Source organism: Panthera uncia, chromosome B1, assembly GCF_023721935.1.
Source record: "Panthera uncia isolate 11264 chromosome B1, Puncia_PCG_1.0, whole genome shotgun sequence".
In the NCBI taxonomy this organism is placed as follows: domain Eukaryota; kingdom Metazoa; phylum Chordata; class Mammalia; order Carnivora; family Felidae; genus Panthera; species Panthera uncia.
The window spans coordinates 11,619,116-11,642,601 of NC_064811.1; the positions used below are offsets into that span (position 1 = coordinate 11,619,116).

At 47.0% G+C, this 23,486-nt stretch overlaps 1 protein-coding gene across 4 annotated transcripts in view; it reads right to left on the minus strand.

Annotated features, from left to right (window-relative positions):
- Positions 1-98: 98 nt before the first annotated feature.
- The window catches only part of PROM1 (prominin 1), a 134,882-nt gene continuing 111,494 nt past the window's right edge, over positions 99-23,486 (minus strand). For 3 of the 4 annotated variants that reach the window (XM_049630341.1, XM_049630340.1, XM_049630342.1), the window contains 12 exons: positions 20,174-20,297; positions 18,281-18,384; positions 16,594-16,678; positions 13,891-14,037; positions 13,139-13,210; positions 11,968-12,060; positions 10,001-10,054; positions 7,627-7,707; positions 7,228-7,296; positions 4,019-4,111; positions 1,456-1,571; positions 99-533 (listed from right to left, as the gene is read on the minus strand). In XM_049630341.1, the coding sequence (XP_049486298.1) occupies positions 479-533; positions 1,456-1,571; positions 4,019-4,111; positions 7,228-7,296; positions 7,627-7,707; positions 10,001-10,054; positions 11,968-12,060; positions 13,139-13,210; positions 13,891-14,037; positions 16,594-16,678; positions 18,281-18,384; positions 20,174-20,297 (1,093 nt within the window). In that variant the 3' untranslated portion in view covers positions 99-478. Of the gene's footprint in view, positions 534-960; positions 995-1,455; positions 1,572-4,018; positions 4,112-7,227; positions 7,297-7,626; positions 7,708-10,000; positions 10,055-11,967; positions 12,061-13,138; positions 13,211-13,890; positions 14,038-16,593; positions 16,679-18,280; positions 18,385-20,173; positions 20,298-23,486 lie in introns of all 4 variants that reach the window. The other variant, XM_049630343.1, reaches the window with a different exon arrangement.

A 23,486-nucleotide genomic window follows, 5' to 3' on the forward strand; every position in this document is an offset into this window, starting at 1 on the left:
TTGTGTAACTTGTTACAGCAGCCTTGAGCAAATGACACAGTGACATAATCGATGTCTATAATATAGGTATGTGTTTCAATAAGAAGATTAGAGTCAGATTTCTGAAATCACTTTTATTGTTCACACACACAACTGCTATTTGCTGGATTTTGTCTAGCTACAAGTCTAGGTTCCCAAGCAATGAAATGTGACACAATTCATGCCTTGTTCTGAAAACTAAACTGGAAATGAATGAATGTAATACATATTGGAACTTTCATAGAAGGCTCAGATGATTAAAGCAAAACTTCTGGAGAGAAAACAAAACAAAAACCAAAACAGCTGTGAATGCACACTTTTTACTCTTTGGCGCATCGGTGAGTGTTGCATACAAAAATCACTAAACTCTGTAAACTCTGGAAGGGAAGGTTTCTTTTCCAGTATTCAGAGACGCTGTAGATCAAGAACTCGTGCCGTTGGATCTGTTTAAAAACTTTGTTCATACAGTCTGAGTGGAATGATGTCTATGAAAACCAATATTACCATTTTCCATACTGTAACAAAAATAAATACACCAAAAACACCACGTTATCTCTAAGATGAAGTATTCACATTGTGAGCTACAAAGGCGATGCAAGGGGTCATGAAAAGCACGGGAGCATTTGTTAAATCTACAAAGAGAGTAAAAAAGCTATATTCACATTCTGCTCCCTTTAAAAACCAAGCACTGAAACAGCCATTTTATATATTAATAAACCTAACCTATAAAAATATCATTAATTTAACAAGTATTCCTTCAGTGCCTTGTGTGTGCCGGCCCTGTTGTAGGGGCATCAGCACGGATTTTTATCTGGGCATATCTAACGTTGTCATGTAATTTTAAGATGCTATTAATTCCGTTTTAAAAGTCCATCACATAATAATAAAGACCTCCCCAGTCCCATCTTAGGAATATGGTTTTAAAAAAAAGAAAAGGCTTACTTTTTGACGGATACAGTTTCAGCACTATAAAATACTAAAAAGGGAGATACAATTATTGTTTTTAATTACGATCACAGCTCGACAGCTGGATCCCCCACATTTTTTTTTACCCTAATACAGACACTACCCAAGTACATTCAGGAGAGACACACATCACGAAGGAGGTGAGTGGAGTAAAACACGAAGCATAAAGGTATATACTACAGAGTCAAAGTGAAAACTAGTAAACACAGCTATAAAGTAAAGTGCCAAATCCCCAAGACAGAGGAACTGCAAACAAGAAATAAGAAGGCTGGTTAAGGACACTGAGAAGATGAAGCAAGAGGGAGAACAGTTAAAACAAGCATAAGAAAGGTACAAAGAAGACACCTGACCAGAGTGACCCCCTACTTTAAAAAAAGACCAAGTTTAATCTCATCAGAGCTCGTTCTGAAGTCGGTGCCTCTTAGAAAATGACCCCCCTCCCCCAGCCTCTGTAGAAACGTGTCTACTTACTCCTCATACACATCCTCTGAATCCATTCGACGATAGTACTTGGCCAGCTTTACAGCAAAAATGAGAGCCGGAAGTAGAAATACGGTGGCTTTTCCTATGCCGAACCAAAATAAATTCTAGGGAAAAAAAGAAAATCAGGAGGATCAGATGCCTTAAGACGGGAAAATGGAAAGCAGCGGTCGCTTTTTTTCTTTTTTCCGCCATTGTTTAATGAGGTTTAATTTTGTTCATTGAAACCATTTGTAAATGCAACGGGAGTCATCTACTGTGTGAAAGGCTACACGTTGCTGCGATTCATTAAATCTCTCTGAAAACCTTGACTCGATCCTATTATATTTATTTTACAAATGAGGACCAGTGGGAGAAAGTGGGGAAGCAAGGGTTTGCATCTAAGACCCCACCAGATGGCGTCCCTTTGCTGCATGGCGGGCCAGCAGGCCTGAGCTTAATCCCTTTTCTGAGTTGTTTGACGCGGCTAATTCACCTTTCTGGCTTTGCTCTGCATCAGAACCGCGGGACCGAAGCATCTTTATCCCATAACACTATTGTGTGGAGAAGGCAGGATCGGCGCTAGGCACCTGCTAGGCTCTCAACAAACATTCCATATTTAACTTAACCAAGCTTAAGGGCAGATCATAGGCTGCATTCAACCCTATTTTGTTTAAAAAGCATGTGAAGGTATTTTCAAAAGATAGTTGCCAACATTCCTAAGTCAGGTTTCACACAGAAATCTGGAGTCACGTCTTTCTTGAAAAGTCTTCAAGTTCAGTCTCATAAACTGAGCCCCCATCCCCGCAAGGCAACACCAGCGGCCGCTGAGTGGTGGTTCTTCCATCAAGAAGGTCCGCGTTTGGTTGGGGCCTGGCCACACCGCTAGCTTTTGCAGGGGTGACGCCCAACGCTGTTTAGCCTTATCCACCAATCAGAAGAGACGCAGCTGGAGACCCCGACGACACCATACACCAGCCAGTGTCTTACGCTTGGCCTGTAGAGGTTCGGGTCTATGGCCGCTGCCTTAGGGTGATGTTGTAGGTAACACCAGGACAGCCTCCCCAGCCTACCGGGAGGGAAAAGGCAGCTTGGATGTGACAGCGGCCCTCCTCCGCTGCCCTCCAACCCTCACAGCTCAGCCACTGACGTTCTGCCTTCCTCCGGACAGAGCGCACTGTCGGATGGCAGTGGCACCTCTTGACCCAGGATTTCCAGTAAATTTGTTCTCCTTTCCCCACGTGTTCTTTTACTGGTAGATTTCTGTGCATTCAAACCTCGCTTTGAGAGGCTTTAGAGCTTTATGACAACCAATCCTTTTACTGGAAGCTGCCATAATTCTTTCGGGAACAATCAAGGTATAAAAGAAACATGTTGGGCAGCCTGGGGTCCACTTTCCTGGCAAAATCAATGCCCAGAGCTCTTTCTTACTATTTAAACCACCTCGCTACAAAGCTCCAGCCTCGAGGCCTTCCTTCCACTGGTCCTCAATTACTGGGGGAAAAGCATCGATAGTTGGGTGATTTGACTGGCTGGGGGCAGGTGGTGAAGACCGAAGGCAAGGAGATCAATTCAGAATCCACCAGGTTAGGGGCACCTGTGTGGGCTCAGTCGGTTCCACGTCCGACTTCAGCTCAGGTCACAATCTCGTGGTTCATGAGTTCGAGCCCTGCGTCGGACTCTGTGCTGACAGCTCAGAGCCTGGATCCTGCTTCAGATTCTGTGTCTCCCTCTCTCTCTGCCCCTCCCCACCTCATGCTCTGTCCGTCTGTCAGTCTCTCTGTCTCTCAAAAACAAATAAACATTAAAAAAAAAAAAAGAATCAACCAGGTTAGCCCAGGACACACCTACAAAGCCATCAGCAGGGGTCCAAGAAGCAGCACAAAGGGGTTAGGGTCTGGGGAGGAGGGAAGTGGCCAGGAAGCCAAACCTTGGGGACTGCATGGCTAGAAGAGGACAGGAGCATCTCCATTCAGGTGTCAAAGTCCGTCCAGCAGATAGATGGGCATGTGGATGTGGGACAGGGAGAGGACAGACGGAGCAGTACAGATGCACTTGGACAGACAGCTGTTTGATCATCCTTCATTCATTCAGCTGCCTGTGCCAGGCAATATGCCAGAGGACAGGGACACAGCATCGCACAGGCCCTCTGCTCAGGGGGTTGACGGTGTTGCAGGGGACAGGTCTTTTTGTTGTTGTTTTTTTTTTAAGTTTATTTATTTTGAGAGCGGGGGGAGAGGCAGAAAGAGAGGGAGAGAGAGAATCTCAAGCAGGCTCCATGCTGTAAGCACAGAGCCCGACACGGGGCTCGATCCCACGAACCGTGAGATCATGACCTGAGCCAAAATCAAGAGTCAGGTACTTAATCGACTGAGCCACCCAGCCACCCCCTGAAGTATCCTAACACATTCATCTCAATTTTAGATTTCAGGTCTTGGATTCTACACCTGTTAACAGACCCAAGCACAGAACTATTTTATATCATAGGGTGTACTACAATCTGCAAACAAAAAATGAAGATTGATGAGTTTACTGTGTTTCCTGATCTTGAAAGATGAAATGTCACCATTCTTACCATGGGGTCGATAATGTAGCTGCACAGAAAGACGTCAACAGCAGAGTCTAAAGCGGTGGCCACGGGTTTGCAGGCTGCAATTTTGTCAGTAATCTAGGGGGTAAGAAACACGAGTGAACTTTGAGGCACACGCACAAAAATCCACAAGAATCAGACGTGCCATTTATCTTTGACCTATTTTCACCAAAAGGATCTCTACACCCTCGTTGACATGGAGCAGAATGCTGATTTCTATGGATGAGTTTGACAATGTTTAAAAGCAGGTACTTGAAAGCAAGATGCTGATTCTCTCTGCCTCTCGGTCTCTGGTTTCTACACTTGTTTTATGGAACCATAACACCCACCCTTACCAGGCTCCTGAGAGAATGAAGTACAAGTGTCAGGTCCAGGGTCTCGGGCTGAATTTCTTACCAGATCCCTTTGAGATCTGACAAAGGATGTGGAAGAAAATGGAAAGCTAACAAATCAATAATTATATATTTTGGACCAGGGCTTGGCAAACTCTTCCTAGAAAGGGCCAGAGAGTAAATATTTTCTACCTCGCAGGACAGACCAAGAAATTTCTGTCAGAAGTGCTGGACTCTGAAAAAAAAATGGTGAAAGCAGCCGCAGATGATGTATAAACCAAAGGGGGTGGCTGTGTGCCAATAAAACCATGTTTACAAAAACCAGTGCTACCTGCAGACCCCATTTTAGAAGACAGAAACTAAAATAAATAAGGAAATAAATAAATAAAATTAAAAAAAAAATAAGAAGAAAATAGGGGCGCCTGGGTGGGTTAGTCGGTTGAGTGTCCGACTCTTGATTTCAGCTCAGGTCCTGATCTCAGGGTTGTGGGTCAAGCCCCACTTTGGGCTCCGTGCTGAGCGTGGAGCCTGCTTGGAATTCACTCTCTCTTTTCCTTCTGCCCCTCTCCCCCCACTCACACACACTCTCTAAAATTAAAAAAAATACATTTTTTTTAGAAGACAGAAAACTATGTACTCATTAATGAGTTTAAAATAAACACGTTTACTAAATCTCAAACAGATGCTCCAATCCCATTGACTTACGATAGCCATAGTCATGCGTTTTAAAAAACTTTTGGGGTGCCTGGGTGGCTCAGTCAGTTAAGCGTCTGACTCTTGATTTCAGCTCAGGTCGTGATCGCATGGTTTCGTGGGTTCGAGCCCGGCGTTGGGCTCTGGGCTGACAGTACGAAGTCTGCTTGAGATTCTCTCCCCCTCTGTCTCTGCCCCTTCCCCACTCCTGCAGTCTCTGTCTCTCTCAGAACAAATAAATAAACTTAAAAGAAAATCTTTAAAAAAAAAAAAGAACTTTTGAGTACATACAATGAGCTCGATGTTAGCTCATTTCCTTTATTGGTTGGTAAACCTTCCGTTTTTCTTCCACCACCTATACCTTCCAAGGCAATCCATGTTAACAACTTCATTTTCACCAAGCTCAACCAACCTACCTCTTTCTTCATAGGCTTTTTCACTGCCGGGTTTTTACAAAAACTGGGGTTGGAGTCATACTCTGTACACTTTCTGCATCTTGCTTTTCTCCTTTATTTATAACCCTGTGAAAATCTCTCCTAGCCCCACAGCATAGCTCTGATCCATTTGGTACCAACAGTCACCCACTATTTCCATGGCATGGCTCTCGTGTGACTTAACCATTCCTGTCCAGATTCCCTTTGGCTTCACGGTATTTGTTTCATATTCTGGGTACGGATGTGACTAAAATGTGGTTCCTTGATCTGGTGGAGGATATGCACAGGGTCCAGTGGCCGTGGCGGCAATGACGATAATGTATCTCTTCCGCCGCTATTCACCCACGTGTGCACACGTCTCATGCCAGCACCGAGAGGACCCTGCGGTCTTCCCATCTGGTTGGTGGGAGGCGTCAGCACAGACATCAGGAAGCTGGGCCTTGAAGGAGAACCAGATACACGAGGCCCAGATGGTGGGGACTAGACGTAGGGACTGGGGAGGGGGGTATGACACAGAGGAAATCACATGGAGAAGTGTGAACGTCTCAGAGAATCAAGCAGTGGGGTGTGGCTGGAATCCGGGGTGGGGCAGCAAAGAGGGAGGAGATGGTTGGTAGTCTGGGCTCACGCGGTCAAGGGCCAGGAATACATGTGAGAAGCTCACGACCGCTTGGAGGTAGTCGAAGACTTCCTGAGTCCCCAGACTTCTCAAAGCCCGTCTTGGCTAACAGCAAGTAGCCCAAGTGATTCAGCCCAAGTTGATCAAGTAACTCAGCGGCAAGCATCTCCCCCCCCCACCAAACCCTGCCCCAGTGGAATAATCCTCACAGAGGGGAGCTGGCCCAGAGCCCAAGATGACAAAAGGCATTTTCCAAGACACTATACTTCTCCACAAGCTGGCTGCTGGGAGCAACGTGCTGCCTTGAAACCACCGGAAACTTCACTCTGCTCCTCGACTTTCCTCTTCTAATGTATTCAGGGAGACCCCACTGTTGTGGACCGAATTGTGTTCCCCCAAATTCGTGTGTTAAAGCCCTACCTCCTGGTATCTCAGAATGTGACTGTATCTGGAGGTAGGGTCTTTGAAGAGGCAAATCAGTTAAAATGAGGTCATTAGGGTTGAGTCCTAATCCAATGTGACTGGCATCTTTATAAACGAAGTGGAAATTTGGGCACAGACATGCACAGAGGGCAGATCTCATGAAGACACATGGGGAAGGTGGTTGTCTACGACCCAAGCAGAGAGGACTCTAAAGCAGAGAGACTCTAAAGGCTCTGAAGAAACCAACACTGCTGACACCTTGATGTCAGACTTCCAGCCTCCAGAATTGTGAGAAAACAAATTTCTGTAGCTCAAGACACCCCTAGTAGACTGATCCACCAACAGCATGGCAGGCTGAGCGCTGCCCCAGCCACCATTGCAAAAGAAGCTCACAGTTCACTGGGGAGACACAGTCAAGTGTGGCCAGAACTCCTACAATGGTGAGCAAGGGAGCTGAGGGACGATGTGAGGGGCACTTTCTCCCGCTCGGTGTCAGGCCCGAGAAGGGGTCCAGCGTGGACAACACGTGCTGTGTCTTACGCCACCTCCCATCATGGTCCCTGTTCGAGGCCCTTGACTTATCTCTCCTACCCAATTACTAGGATTTTAATTTTATCTCCTCCTGATTGTATCCTACAACATGGCCATCCTAACACATGGCCCTCTTGTGTTCATAAAAGAGAAACTACTTACTGAGATTTTGACCCACTGCAGATAGCGTTCAAAGTATCCTACTATCGTGTTCCCATACTTCTGACTTTCCTGGAAAGAAATCGAAGGGTAGGAAAACCGTTAAAAGGATGCTATGAGGTCACGTAGTTATGGGCACATGCCCACTTACTGGCATACATATTTTTTTTTAATATGAAATTTCTTGTCAAATTGGTTTCCATACAACACCCAGTGCTCCTCCCAACAGGTGCCCTCCTCAATACCCCTCACCCACCCTCCGCTCCCTCCCTCTCCCCATCAACCCTCCGTTTATTCTCAGTTTTTAAGAGTCTCTTATGGTTTGGCTCCCTCCCTCTCTAGCTTTTTTTTTTTTCTTCCCCTCCCCCATGGCCATACATATTTTTTAAAAAGAAAACTTACTTCAACAATAACCGAGGAAATACGGGTTGTGAGGAAGTCCTGAGCGGAATCCAAAGAGGAAAGGGTATTGGTCACTTTCATCTGGAAAACACAGCAATCGACAAGTGTCACGTGACGAAGGGATTTCACTAGTTTGCCTGTCGGTGCCCGTGCGGTCAGCTCAGCCCCATCCCACGACGACCTGCTAGTCAAGAAGACGACTGAGCCGGCCCAGCCCTCTGAGGGCAGGGGGACAAGAGATGTCATACTGAACACTCACTTTGTGCTGGACACTGGGCTGGGCCCTTGATCCAAATCGCCTCCCTGAGTACAGGAGGTCCCCCTTATCCACGGTTTCCGTTACTCAGGGTCCAGAAGCAAAGATCCTCTTTCTGACAGATGGTTAGAAATGCTGATAACAGCCTAACGCTCCCTCACATGCCTACCTCATCCCCCCTGGTCAGGCATTTTTACCACGTCACATCCTCGCAAGAAGGGTGAGTCAGAGATTTTGAGAGTGGGACCACATTCACATAACTTCTAGTACAGTACATTCTTATAATTGTTCTATTTTATTATTGATTATTGCTGTTAACCCCTTACTGTGCCTAATTTATAAATTCAGCTTTATCGTAGCTGTGCACGCACGGGTTCAGTACTGCCCGTGGCATCCGCTGAATGTATCCCCCATGGATAGCGCGGGGGGCGGGCTCTTGTACTCACAGGCCGTAGGAAGGCATTATCAGGCCCCCTTCACAGAGGAGGTGGCTGACCCTGCTTGATGTCACCAGGTTGGGGGCATAAGAGCCGGGATGTGCACCTAGTTTCTTGACACAGGTGAGAACTCTGACATGGCAGCTTGGTGCAAATTAGAAAAGGTGCCCTTTCTGTTCTGCCCAGAGACCTCAGGGCACCCAGCTTGGCCAGTGGGTCAAAGATGCATTTCCACCCCAACTCGCCCCCACACTGACCCCTCGTGAAGGGCAATGCGCAGCTCACGCTGTCACCATGAACGTCCAGATGCGCGGGATGGCAAGGGACCCGCACACAGTTACCGGTCTGTCCCAGGCTCCCTTGGCCCAGGACACACGTGTGAAATGGCAACTGTGACTAGAAGAACAGTGACGGTCCTCAAGCCAAGCAAACCTCACAGAAGAGCCTTCAGGGGAACTCAGGGTCTCCCGTGCCAACAAAGAAGCAGGCCCAGTGCTGCCCGGGGAGTGTGCTAACTACTAGCGAAGGAGCTCACGGTTCACGGGGACATGTGTCACACAGTCACACGTGGCAAGAAGCCCTGTGACCAAGGTCTGCAAAAAGAGCTCAGAGAAAAGCACAGGGAGGAACGAGGAACGTGGGATTTTCGGTTGTGGGCTGACATCCCCAACCTCTCATGGGCAGCTCAATCCGCTCAATAAAGAGATGTTTCCTGAGTTGCCCGTTGGCACTGAGGGTACCAGCCAAACACATTGTGGCCGTGGAGCTCGGTTTCTGTTGTGGGGGTGTCTGCAGTCTGAAGGACCCCCTGTGGTCGACTGTATTAACTGCTCCTGACTGCTGATACCTTTTGAGCTCTGGCTTCTCAGCCCAAGATGATGGGCCTGGCAGCCTCACTTGCTTTGGTTAATGGAACATAGATGGAGCGGCCGATTCTAAGAAGTTGCTTAAAGGGCAGCTAGTGTTTCTACCTCGAGGACATGAGGTGGCCCAGACAGGAGCTGCTCCCTCAGCCTGGGTCTCTGGGTGGGAAGGTGGGCGGACAAGCCCGCAGTCAACCCAACGGTGAGAATGAGTCTGTGGTCAAAGGCACTGGATTTTGTAGGCAGCATTAGCTCAGTGAGAGTGACCAGTGTACCTTCTGAGCTTACATTCTACACATCAACTCACGGCTTTCACCTGTGTATCTAAGTGTGCCAAGGTGAGAGGTACTTGCAGGAAGCAAATGGTAGGAAAACCCAGTTTGCATTTAAAGTGGGTGGATAACCAAGCTTTTTTAAAAAAAAAAATTTAATCTTTATTTATTTTTGAGAGAGAGAGAGAGAGAGACAGAATCTGAAGCAATCAAGTTCCAGGCTCTGAGCCATCAGCACAGAACCCAATGCGGTGCTTGAACCCACGAACTGTGAGATCATGACCTGAGCCGAAGTCAGATGCTTAACCGACTGAGTTACCTGGGTGCCCCCTGTCCACTTTTTTTGGAAATGAAGTCCACTCACAACTGTGGGGCTTGAACTCATGACCCAGAGATCAAGAGTCATGAGTTCTACTGGCTGACCTAGCCAGGTGCCCCCAAAGGATTTTTTTTTAAACTTAAATACTTGTAAAACCATTACTTCTGAAAGGCTGTGTGTGTTTTTATAATAAGACCCCATGGCAGAAAAGGAAAGTAAGTCCTTACCCCCAATCCGCTGCTTTTTTGTTGAAGTTCCTTGATGCTTTGGTATACAGAGCTCTGGTGAACAAGCACACATAATATTTTCCAACTTATTACACGAACATTGTGTCTCCCTCTCCCCCTCCCCCCGCAGCCAGCCATCAAATACGACTTTACTGTGCAATATAGATGCAAGTAACCATGTGAGCCACACAAACCTCTGGTGTAAGAAAAGCGGAAGAATAGCAGGATCTGTATTCTAGAACTTTGAAGGGCAGCACATCCCACACGAGGTGTCCAAGAGACCACTCGGAGTAGGGTCGGCTCAAAGTGGCAGGCGGTAATTACAAAAGTCTACCCTGACTTCCCAGAGTAGTTCCATCTGAATGGTTTAGGTCAGGAATTGGTAAAACAAAGGCCAGATAGTAAATATTTTAGGCTTTGTGGGCCACACCGTGTCCAAAGACTCAACTTTGCTCTTTTAGCGGAAAACGGTTGCAGTCATCCGTAAATAAGAGGGCATGGCTTCGTTCCAATAAAATTTTATTTACAAAAGCAAGCAACGGGCTGGATTATAGTTTTGGGGCCATAGTTTGCTAACCCTAGGTTTACATCATCGGTCACCTGTACACAGCAATTTGCCTATTTGTAGACAGATTGCCTCAGCTCTGCAAAGGCCCAGGAGGCTTGTGTCTACTTGAAGGAAAGCCGTTAAGGAGCATGGAAAAACCAGCTTAAAATGTTAACAAACTTGTGCTAGGCATAAACAAACAGAGCAGAGAATTATGATGAGTGCAGCACACATATTAAGAAAATTCAGTTTTCCTTCTGAATGCTCCAATGAGTTAGAAAGTCGGGAAGGAAGAGAGAGAGAGAGATTGAAGTGGTAAAAACTAGTTCTAGGAGGTTCCAAAGCTGAAGTCAAGTGGACTCGTGTGCTTCTCCAAACCTGAGCAAGCCGACTCTGTAACAGGTCTCCCACAGCAGCGTCACAATAATCCCTCCTGTTTACAGAGTCTCTCTGGGACATCAGGGCTTTCGTCTCCAGGAAGCAGGTTAACAGGAGGGCAGGAACCGTTCCCCCCATTTTCAGATGAGAAAATGGAAAATTCTAAGACTTTGGGGAGGTAGAAGCAGGGTCTGAAATCAGTTCCGCCTGAGTGCAGAGCCTGTGTTCTCTCTCTGCTACAAACTGCCTTTCCGGCATTTGGGAAAGAAGCCAGAAGGCAGCCGGAAGCAAAAGAAAGGGGAAGTCACAACAGAGGCTACGAGAGAGGAGACAGGGAACGCGGCCCATCGGATCAGTGAACGGAGCTAAATGAGGCAGGGGGAAAAGGACTTACCCTTGCCTTCCCATATTTCTTGGCAGGGTGTGGAGAAAAAGAATTTGAAAGTAAGTGCAAGGGAGTCCAGAACACAGACATCATCACCCCAGCCAGGTGCCTGGCTTCGGGGGCCTATCGAGCCGCAGGGAACCAGAGCATAGTGTGTGGGGCAAGCACGGGGTTAACCTACCTGGTCACACCCAAGGAAAAGGCAAGGAGATAAAGCACAAAAGGAGTGGGTGGTAACATTGAAAATCTGTCTTGTTTAAAGCCCAGCTACTATCATCTATTAATTTATTGATTTTTAAAAATTATTTATTTATTTATTTTGAGAGAGAGAGAGAGAGAGAGAGGAAGTGGGAAGAAGGGCAGACAGAGAAGAGAGAGAATCCCAAGCAGGCTCCGTGCTACCAGCGCAGAGCCTGATGCCGGGCTTGAACCCACGAACCATGAGATCCTGACCTGAGCTGAAACTGAGTCGGACGTTCAACCGACCAAGCCACCCAGCCGCACCAACTATCATTAATTTTTAATTTCTTAGCCTGAGGCCAACTGGATTTGACCCCCGCGTGAGGTGCAGATACTTCGTTAGGCTACATGAAAGCCAACTAATGACATGGGATTTGCTCGGGTCACAGGGAAATGCCAGAGGTTGTCGAGCATTACCATTGACTGTTCCAAAGGGATGACTTCGCTACGGTGAATCGTCCTAATTGTCTGTGCATTGTTTTTCAGGGACTGTTTCAGACTTCCTTGGGGCTGCAAAGAGAAGAAAAGAAACAAAGGTCAACACCACCTTTCCAGACTTTGGAGCGCTCTCTCTAACCACAGGGGCTCGGGGCAAGGTAGCTGTGACCGGCGTGCAGCCCTCCTTGTATGCTGTGGGCGTGGGGCCCACCGGACGTGGGGCAGTGCCAGGACACCCTATTTCAAGTCACAGGACTGTGAACTCTCAGTGGCCACCAAACCCATCAGCCTGTCCTGAGTGCCTGAGGCTGTGCTCTCTTTCTCACCTCCGCATAATACAGCCACTAGAAAGCCACTTCACAGCAGCGATAGCCCCGTCTCGCAGATGAGAACAGCAAGGCTCAACTGAGCAATTTTTCATTTGACCCACACTTAAAAAGTGTTTAATATATTATCGCGTGACATATTAATGGGCTCATTAATACATTAATGAGCAACTTTATTGCTTCCGTTTTACAGATGAGGAAACTAAGGCACGGAGGAGGAAACATCTTGTCCAAGTTCCCATAAATAGGAAGTGGCTGGGCCAGGATTTAAATCCCAGTCTTCCTCCTGAGCCCAGGTTCCTCATGGCCATGCTCTGCTGCTCCGTTCATGATAACCATTTAGTCACTGGCCAGCAGGGGAAGTGAGGAAGGGAAGCTTACGGGGCTTGGGTGGCGTCTTTGCCTTCCATTATCCACCTGTCACTGGCGATGCAAAGCACCAAATGGAAATCCCCCTCCCGTGTCCTCAGTTTCCATTCCCTACACTGCAAGAAAAATGGCACGCATGCGTGCACTTGCACACGTGTTTGGTGGCAGAGGGGTTGATGGGGTGAAAACAGAGCTGGTGCTAAACAGTGAGGGCACCCGCGCCACCAGCAGAGGTCGGGAGCAGGCGCGGGCACCCTGACGCCACCCTTTGGAAACTTCCACGTGCTCACAGACTTCCGGGCGCCACGGCAATGGCTGCTGGTGGGAAGTCTTGACGTGCACACGAGACACATCTTTAACCAAAGCTTACTTGTGGTGTATGGGAGCGAAGAATAGTACTGACATTTGACACCTGTAGTGAATACAGCATTTAAAACGGGACTGTTCGAACTCACCAGATGGTTGGCTTTTACTTCTAGATCATCTGCAAAGGATAAAAGGTTCGCTTTGGTGGGGGCTTTACTCAGCTGCAAAAGAGGGGAAAAGAACTGCGTCATCAACGTGGGATTTTTAAGCCTTAACGGTATCTGATAGACAACATAGTGAACCATCGTCCATGGCCATAAAGGCTGGAAACTCTTACTCAGGCGACTCCGGCTACATTCTTATTGATACATATAAAACCAGATTATTTTTATCCAACCACATCCAGCCATAAGAAGAAATCAAGTGCTGATCCGTGCTATAATGGGGATGGATCTCAAAAACTTTAGGCTACGTGAAAGGGGCCTTTTAAGGCCATCAGACACAAAAGGTCACATGCCTTAGGATTCCATTCAGATTCCATTCAAATGAAATATTCAGAATAGGTAAATAGATGGGTGGTTACCAGGGCTGGGGGGTGGGGGCCTGTGGAATGGGAAACGATTGTGTAATGGGAATGGGGCTTTCTTTTGAAGTGACGGAGATGTTTTGGAGCTGGATAGAAATGATAGTTGTGTAGCATTGTGATTATACTACATACTAATGAATTATTCACCTTAAAAGAGTTCATTTGTGTTATATAAATTTCACCTCAGCTTAAAAAAAAAACCGCCCAAGTTAAAAACAAACAAACAAAAGAAAAACAGAAAAACAAAACCAAACCAACCCACGGGTATCTGCTGTGATTTTCCCCAAAAGATCAAGCATGAACTCATGGTCTCACCTCAGCCAAGTAGATGTTATAATTTATGGCGTCTATTCCTGAAAAGCTGAAATCCATAAGGTTTTTTCTTCCTGCTTCATCCAGCAGAACGATATTGTCAATATTTACTTTCATATTTTGAAAGTCATTGCTTATGTTTCCAGCATGCTGCATGATAAAAAGAAAAGTTATAAATAAGTCCATTCTTCAAGATAGTCACACACTTAGAGCTTTAAAAGAGCAGTAAAGTGACAAGGGACAAAATACACAGACATGCCCCTGACTGACATTTCTTCCCGGTAACCTTCTCTTCCCTTCCACCCCTTCCCCGCTTCCCCGGCTCCTTCCTTATGCCCCACGCCGCACACTATGTGAGGAGGTCGGAGGCAAAGCAAAATAATATTCCATCTGCACCCTCAAAGTCCTCAAAGGGAGAGGCAGTGTCATAATAAAGCCACATGAACTGCATCAGGACACCAGGCGCAGGAGACACTTCTCAAAGGTAGGGGACTGGAGAGGACACCAGAGAGGAGGTGGCTTCTGAATGAGCCTTGGCAAATACAGATGCTGAAAGGGGCCAGGCAGGCTGCATCCCGGGGGAAGGAGGCAGCACACACTGGACTTGGGTGGTGGGGGACACTTGAGATCATGGGGACACGGTTGATGACTTGGGGTTGTCCTAAGCGGCAGTCAGTAGTTTTAGGCAGCGTGTAGTGCCTGAGTGTCCCTAGTGCTCTGTCTCTGGTCCACAGAGAAAATGAAACATGGCATGATGTCAGATGAGTAGAGGGTATCTAGTTAGGGCTAGATATTTTATTTATGTATACATGCAAGGAATATTTAAGAAGGATAATCAATACAATAGAAAATACAATGCAATACAAAATTTTGTATCCAGCTTTTTTTTTCTTTTTATTATATATAGAGAGAGCACAAGTGGGGGAGAGGGGCAAAGAGAGGGAGAGGGAGAGAGAAAGAGAGAGAATATCTTAAAAAATTTTTTTTAATGTTTATTTTTGAGAGAGAGAGAGAGAGAGAGAGAGAAAGAGTGCGAGCAGGGTAGGGGCAGAGAGAGGGAGACAGAATCCGAAGCAGGATCCAGGCTCTGAGCTGTCAGCACAGAGCCCGACACAGGGCTCGAATTCATGAGCTGTGAGATCATGACCTGAGCCGAAGTCAGATGCTCAGCTGACTGAGCCACCCAGGTGCCCCGAGGGACAGAGAATATCTTAAGCAGACATCATGCTTAGCACAGAGCCTGACTCCGGGCTCCATCCCATGACCCTGGGATCATGACCTGAGCCGATATCAAGAGCCAGATGCTCAACCACTGAGCCACCCAGGTGCCCCTGTATTCAGCTTTTAATGAACCTCTTCATATCTGAAAACTGCCAGGCCATCATGGTTTCATGGTGCTTCTGGAAGCCTTCTGTGATGCCTCAGTGGCAAGCTGTGGGGTTTGGGGAATCACCTCTTTCTTCGGTATCTCTTGGTATCTGCTTCCATTTGGAAGCCCAGAAGAAAGAAGTCTCCTTAAGTTCTTTCCTACAAGAAGGCCAGAAGGCCTCCAGATGTGGGGAGGCGGACAGTGCAGGCTGAAGGCACCCTAGGCCTGGGCAGCCGAAACTCTCTTGCTCTTTCTTCTGTCAAGTGTGCTGTGGAGTGGCCTCTCCTCAGAGTCTTAAGGCTCAAGACTAGAGTGTGGGCTTGGGCAAAGGAGAAGAGGAAATCATTCCACTCTGCTGCCATCATTGTGGCCATGCTGTCTTGCTGAGGGCCAGCAGACCTCAGCAGAGTCTACATGGAGTCCGGGGGCCACAGCCATGAGTCACGAGGGGCCACGACTGTGTGGACCAGAGTTCTCGGTGCCTCGTTCCCTCTTCAGGGACCCGGCAGAAGAGGCTGGCCAGTGTTGGAACGCCAATGTCCCCTGGGTGTGTCCCTCTAGGAGCAGCGACACACAGCAATATAAAATCTTCTTATGTAGTGTCCACAGCAAGACCCCTCTTGAGCATTGTGCGGTCTACTAGAGAAACTCATACGTCCATAAAGACAACTGGCTGGGGGTGACAAAAATGTTTTGGAATTTGACAGATGTGAGGTTTGCACGACCTTGTGAGTGTACTAAATGTCACTTTCAAATAGTGAATTTTGGGGAATCTGGGTGGCTCAGTTGGTTAAGTGTCGGACTCTTGGGTTTGGCTCAGGTCATGATCTCATGGTTCGTGGGCTCGAGCCCCACGTCAGGCTCTGCACTGACAATGTGGAGCCTGCTTGGAATTCTCTCTCTCCTCTCCCTCTGCCCCCACCTCCCATTCGCACTGTATCTCTCTCTCTCAAAATAAATAAACATTAAAAAAAAAGAAAATGGTGAATTTTATCTTATATGAATTTTATCTCCATAAAAAAAAAAATGAAAGGGGCCTCCAGGTGGCTCAGTAAGTTGAGCATTCGACTTCAGCTCAGGTCATGATCTCGGGGTCCGTGGGTGTGAGCCCCGTGCATCAGGCTCTGTGCTGACAGCTCAGAGCCTGGAGCTTGCTTCGGATTCTGTGTCTCCCCTTCTCTCTGCCCCTCCCCCACTCATGCTCTGTCTTTGTCTCTCTCCTTCTTTCAAAAACAAACATTAAAAAAAACTTTAAAAAAGTATTTCTGAAGAAAATGAAAGATAACTGGATTTACTAAAGAAATATGTCAATTTCATGATTGGTTCCAAGTCCTTACCTCTTGAATATTGAGATGTTCACTGATATTATAGCTATTCTCTAGCTTAAGTGTGGCATAAATGCCTTTATTTTCTTTGCAATCACTGTGGGAATAAACAGAGAAATCATGATCTAGAAAGGCAGCTGTGGCTGCCTCTGTCCACTGCTAAGGATGGAGAGAAAGGTTCACGGTTTATCTTTGATTTCAATCTGTGAGCAGAGAAGGAGCTTCTAAGCGCCGACGTGGGAGGAGGTCACCAGTGGACCCCCCCGGAGCCTCCCATTCCTGACTTCGTTCCCTACTTCGCTAAATGTCCCATCTTTGGAACCGATACAATAAAACTGGTAAATCAGCCTTCTGTCTGTCTCCTTCGTGCCTTTGGAAAAAGCCATGAGTGATAACAAGTTCACAGATTGGGAAGACATCAGTTCTCATAAAAAACAAACAGCAAAGAGCAACACCTGCTAGAAAGAGGTCTGTTACAAAGCATATCATGGGGTTTAGGATAAGTTTCAATCAAACCCCTGCCAGACCATCTGCCTCCATATTTTCACGGTTGAGCATCACTCTCTTAACATATGGTTGGATGTATATTCTAATGGCAGGATGGAGACAGGGAAGGGGGCCACAAATACCCAGATGGTGAGGACACCTAGCTTGACCTCACCTCTCTGTGCTCCTCTAACATGTGCAAAATGCCTCCTCGACTGAACTAAGAAGGGCGGCCTTATCCGATGCATATCCCTGTTGCTGACACAGCCACTTCCTGGGAGTGCCTCTTTCATGTTCAGCAGCCAGAGCCCTCTAGCCGAGGGATGCCTGGGAGACGCAACTTTCCCACATCCCTGGGAGATGTGATACTCCTCTCCAGGGAACCCCGAGTAGGCTGGTGGTGTTGGAACAGAAAGCTTAATACACGAACCAGCAGAGGTAAGACTCTGCAGGAGCCAGAGTCACAAAGAGCTGGCAGGCCAGGTCAAGAAGCTTGGCTTTGTCCTTTCAGCCCAGGGATGGTTCAATGGTGTGTAGAATCTCCGATCGCTTGATAATGTCCACCTGCATGTTGCGGAGAAGGATTCTGAGACTCTCCGGGCTATGGACAAGACCACAGCTGACTACCGATGTCTACCACGAGGGTCAGGTGCAATGGGTGGGCACGTGAGCTACTCATTTGCTATCTCTGCTAGAGGAGCTGGGGAGCCTTTGAACACTATTGAACAGAGAGGACGTGAAACTGCCCAAGATCACCAAGGCCTGCTCCCTGGTGGCAGAGTCAAGACTGGAGCCCAGGCAGCCTGACCGCAGAGCCTGGCCCTTCAGCTGCTTAACGATCAGCGTGTCTGAGATTTGGACCCATTGCTGAGTTCTTGTTATACATGGTATTCACTTGGGGCAGGGTGATTTCTGTACAGGAGTTTTCAGAGGGTCTCATCAATGCATCTTAGGGTCACCTTAAGCAGTGAGGTCTAGTGCCTACTGGACAAAGGGACTTTGAGACATCACCACACCGAAGTCTAGCAGGTTTTCGGGGGAAGGATTCTCTTTCTGGTCTTATTTCTACTCTCTTTGCCAAGACTAGAGAACAGCTTAATTCTGAAGCTGGAAAGTCTTATCGAGTCTTATCAAAGACACTTTGAAAGTAAAATTCTCATTCTGGAACAGCAACATTTCGGTAGCAAAAAATGCATAATGCAATTATGTATACCTGTAAACTTGTTCAAAAGTGAGATTAATATCTGGTTTGTTAAATACCATGCCAGAGAGATAGTGTTTCCAATTCTCATTTAGTAAATACGGCGTGTCCAAAACCTAGAACAAGTTAAAAAAAGACTCTTATTTTTTTAAAAAAGATACTTTTACACTAATATACATGCATATAATAAAATATTCTGTTAAACATATTTCAGGGATTTTTCAGATCATGGTTTTCCTCATTGATTTCCAACTTAAAACCAGAAAATAAGACTATGATTGGAAAAAACTGACTGACCACTGGGTAACATCAACAAGAATGACTCAAATTGCCTTTTTTTTTTTTTTTTTTTTGGAGAGCACTTCTCTTAGTAAGACAAACTCATAAGAAATTGTCAAAGAATAGACAACTTGATTCAAAATAGCTAATAGAAAGCCATAAAGCAGCTGGCCCACCTTTTCACTACTACTTCTCTATAGATAAAATGAATTAAAACTTTCATACTCTCTCATTTCATATCATATATTTAAGATGGCTAACATATGTAATGTAATATGTTATATATAATAAGATGGGCTCATTAGTGCACGATCACGTACGTGCTTGAGGAACGTAAAGGGTGTCAAAATATCCCTTATTTTTAAAGAAGTTCTTTTCAGCAATTTAATATGGCATGGAAGATAATAAAGTCTGGCTTGATGTATCACTATAATTTTTCATTAAGAGGCCAAATGGACAAAATTTGACAAATTGACACTCTCAACTTAATTTTCTTCAACCAGCTGAATAAATAGAACACCATGACAACTTGTTACCTTAGTATCCACTCACCAGATTTCATAACAGATTTGAGGCAAAAAAATATATATGCAATAAAACAAGAAAACAGAAATATATCTTAAAAATTATTTTTAAATGTTTCTTTTTGAGAGACAGCGGGAGCAGGGGAGGGGCAGAGAGGGAGAGAGGAAGACACAGAATCCAAAGCAGGCTCCAGGCTCTGAGCTGTCAGCACAGAGCCTGATGCAGGGCTTGAACTCATGACCCATGAGCTGAAGTCGGATGCTAAACCGACTGAGCCACCCAGGTGCCCCAAAGAGAAATATATCTTAAAAAACAGCATCTGGAGAAAAGCACTGAAAAGCCAGAGTGACAAGACCCAAACAAGGGCCAAAATTTCCTCATTAATTAGTAAAGCTGAACAGAGAACAGGTCCCTAGAGTCCACAAGACTTGGTTTCAGAGGGAGAAAGTGAAGCCTGAATTCATTTCCCAACAGCCTCGTCAGACGTCTACCAGGGGCAACACTGGGCCACAAGGTGTGGAATTTTTTGGTGTCTTTCACTACAAATTTAGGGCCTCAAAACCATCTGTGTGGGCAACTGTCATTTGAGAAACTCTTTAAAATGTCAGAAACCTCCTGGGGTACCCCAGCTTGGGAATTTTCTCCTCCAGCTTATTACAAACCACATTGATGAAGAGGCCTTAACTCCTGGTGCTGATTTCACCTGACAGTTGACAAATAATACCACCATGGGGGCGCCTGGGTGGCTCAACTTCGGCTCAGGTCATGATCTGGCCATTCCTGAGTTCGAGCCCCGCGTCGGGCTCTGTGCTGACAGCTCAGAGCCTGGAGCCTGTTTCAGATTCTGTGTCTCCCTCTCTCTGCTCCTCCCCCACTCACGCTCTGTCTGTCTCTCTCTCAAAAATAAATAAACATTAAAAAACATTTAAAAAAGAAAGAAAATACCACCATATATATATTTTTTTTGCTCTGACAAAGTGAAGGGATCTTAACTTACTGAATGAAAACCAAACTGCTCATCTTTTTTTGCACCCACAAGATATGGGGAAATCAAAGTTTCTAGTCAAGCCTTTCCATAACAGACCTTGAAAGCATACGTACCTGGAATAACTTCCTGTTTTGGTAAGGCTCACAGAGCAGTTTTTCCACGTTTGCACCAACGACAAAAGTGAGAACCACGATGGTCATCAATATCCAACAAATCAGGAAGCTGACTCCAGCCCCACTGGAAAAAAAGGAAAAACAGACATAAAATTAAGAGTTCTACGGTAGATTATTCAATATTTGGGGATGTCTGGCGCTCAGTCGGTAGAGCATGTGACTCTTGATCTCAGGATCGTGAGTTCGAGCTCCACGTTGGGTGTAGAGATTACTTAAAAAAAAAAAACCACCAAAACTACACTTCCCATATTACCTACCAGTACTTACTAATTCTATGTATGCAACATAGGAAATGGACCTAGAGTGCTTTGTACAGGTTAAGTGAGCCGATTGGCTCAGGAGTGGAGACAGCAGTAAGCACTGTTGACTCTTCGGTCCCAGGCATATAGTGAGGGAGTCCTTCGACTTACGTCTCTGGTCTCCCTGCAGCCCAGTACTTTGGTGCAGACACAGCCTCCGGGGTCGCTTGAGTGAACTTAGCCTTCCGCAGGGCACACAGTGAGTGGGGTGGTTCTGAGGCAGGAGAGGTACCACTGGGAGTCTGAAGGGGGCCAGCCTGGTTCGGGGAAGGAGGGCCGTGAGTGGCACGGCTACAGCTCAAGAGGCAGGCGGGGGTGCACGAGAGGGGGTCTGGCTGGTCCAGTAAGGGGAGGCTGCTGAGGGCCTTGACGCACAGGAGGAACACAGCCCAGTTTCTCTCTGAGGAAGAACACTCTAGGCAGAGCCCGAGGATGGGATGGAAAGATGCCCACGTGGACGGGGCTACGGCTGATGAGGCTGTCATCCTGGGGTGGTGGCCCGACGTGGCCGGAGGCAGTGGTGAGAAGTCAGCGGACGGAAAAGACACGGGATGTGCTGAGGATGCTGCACGGGAGGAGGAGGCAAAGAGGGGCCGGGGATGAAGCCAGTGCTTGTCAGCAGGGAAAGGAGACACTGGGTGCTGAGGAAGGGAAGAGAAGGCGGGATCTGGTCCTGCTGCCGGGAGACGTGGCGGTGGGGACGCTGCGGGCAGCCAGCTGCGTCTGGAGCACACGTAGCTGGGCTGTGGGCCTTCATGAGGCAATCGGCTGCTTAGAAGTGACCACTGGTCCCCGGAGCTGAGACTGGAGAGAGAAGCAGCCCGGGGCCGGGCCTGGGGACTTCGCCATTTGAGGAGCAGGTGGCAGAAGGGCAGCCAGAGGATGAGACCGCTAGGAAGACTCATAAAGTAGGAAGGAAACCAGTAGCGCTGCTGATGGGGAAATAAAGGCGTGTCTGCAGGAAGAGGGGGCGGGAAGCCGTCCCTTGGCACACTCCAGGGGCTCTGAAGCCAGTCCAATGGCTGGAGGCAAAGAGGCTGCTGCTGACCTGAGGGAAGGGGCGTGGCCTTGCCCAGGACGCGGAGGTGAGGAAACAGGCAGCAAGCATCATTACTTTTCATGTCTGTGAAGGGAAGGAGTGGTGTTGGGAGAGGTTTTCGGTTTTCATGGTGAAAGAGAGGAGAGAAGAGAACACGGTTAAGCGTTGAGAAGCAAGTCCGGGAGAGGAGAAGAGATTGAGGACACAGGAGAGGGAAGGGCTCATCCATGACACCCTTGGGCTGTGCGCAGGGATTGAGATTGGGAAAGGAAGGTGGGATGGGCCCAGAAGAGAGGGATTGCTCTGCACTTGACCCTGCACACGTGTGAATGCAGGTGCACTGGAGTTTTGGTGATGGGAAGTTGTATGATGGCTTTTATTTCCTTTGTGAAGAAGGAGGTAGAGTCAGCTGCTAAGTGAAGGAGGAATAAGGAGAATGGATGTATCAGTGTGGAAAAAGCCATTGCTGAGCAGAGGAAGGAGGGAAGGAGGGAGGGAGGAAGGAAGGAAGGAAGGAAGGACGGGAAGGAAGGAAGGAAGAAACTTTTAGGGCTGTGAAGGATCCATGTGAGGTGGGGAATCATAATTTTGTAGGGATACCAATGTGCCCACCGCATGACTTCTCTCTAGAGTGCTCAGTTACTCTGGTGTAGACACAGACAGAGCAAACTCTTGAATCAGTCTAGGTGGAGTAGCCAGATCATCACTGATGATTGCACCGTCACTGGTGCAAACAGGAAGGACCCTCCGAAGTGTGTACTAGGCTGATGTACTTAGTAACAGTGGCATCCCTTCCTAAGGGCATGATTCTGCCCAGTGGACACCATTAAGGAACAATTTCGAATATTTGCCTGGTTTGGCTGAAATAAATAACAAGATGTGCCCACTGGAGGGGCCTCTGTCAGCCTGAACTTCTCTGACCTAAAAGGCTTTTGAGCGTGAAGAAGGGGAACACGTGGGAAGCATATGCTAGTCACCATGGTTTGAACGGTGTGCATGAGCATGTGTGTATATTAGAGTTATAAAAAAAATTGGAAACCTTTGATAGAGCATTTCAAAACAACACTGCTAATCTTAAAGAGCTTATGTCCAGCCTTTATTTCTTAAATATGCCTATATCTAGACAATGAACGCAGCACTGCCAGAGGCCTGTTTTTGTAAGGTCACTCAGATAAGAATGGCCAATGTGTGTTGAAAGTGTTGTAAAGAAGGAAAAGGAGAAGAAGTAAAATAAGAACAAGAAAAATAACGTGCGACAAAGACCATATGTGGCCGGCCGAAGTGAACGTATCTATTATCCGGACCTTTACAGAAACGCGTGCTGACTCCCGCCCGATCTACACAGCTGTGAGGAACATAGGCGATAGTCTTGTGAGCCCTTGTTGAACATCTTAGGGACTTTGGTCAACAATCCAGGGTAGCCAACCTAGTTACATTTCACTGGCCGCAGGAATGTTCTACTCCTTGGTGGCTGATGTTTGTGTCATTTCCAATGCCTCACTATTATAACTAAAGCTGCAAAAACATTTCTCTGCTTGTGATACTTTGTCCATAGTTGGGTCCTACTTCCTTAAAACTGATCCCCTAAAATGGAATGACTTGGCCAAGGAGATTACTGTCTCTTTATGGCCCCTGCTACAGCATGACAAAATGCTTTCTGAAATATTTGTAACCACTGAACGGCCACTGGTCATGTAAGGGCACCCATTTTGTGACCCCATGGCTATACTGGGTATTAGTCTTTCTTCAAAGCTCTGGGTAATTGGAGCATGGTTTTCAAGAACTAAAACTAGAAGTTTCAGAGTGGGCTTCAGTACAAGACTGTTTTCTTGCTGCCTTGTTTAGGTGTCCTTACCTCCAGGGAAACCTTCTATGTGCCCCTGAGACAGATGTACATTCCTCGCTGTATCCTCTT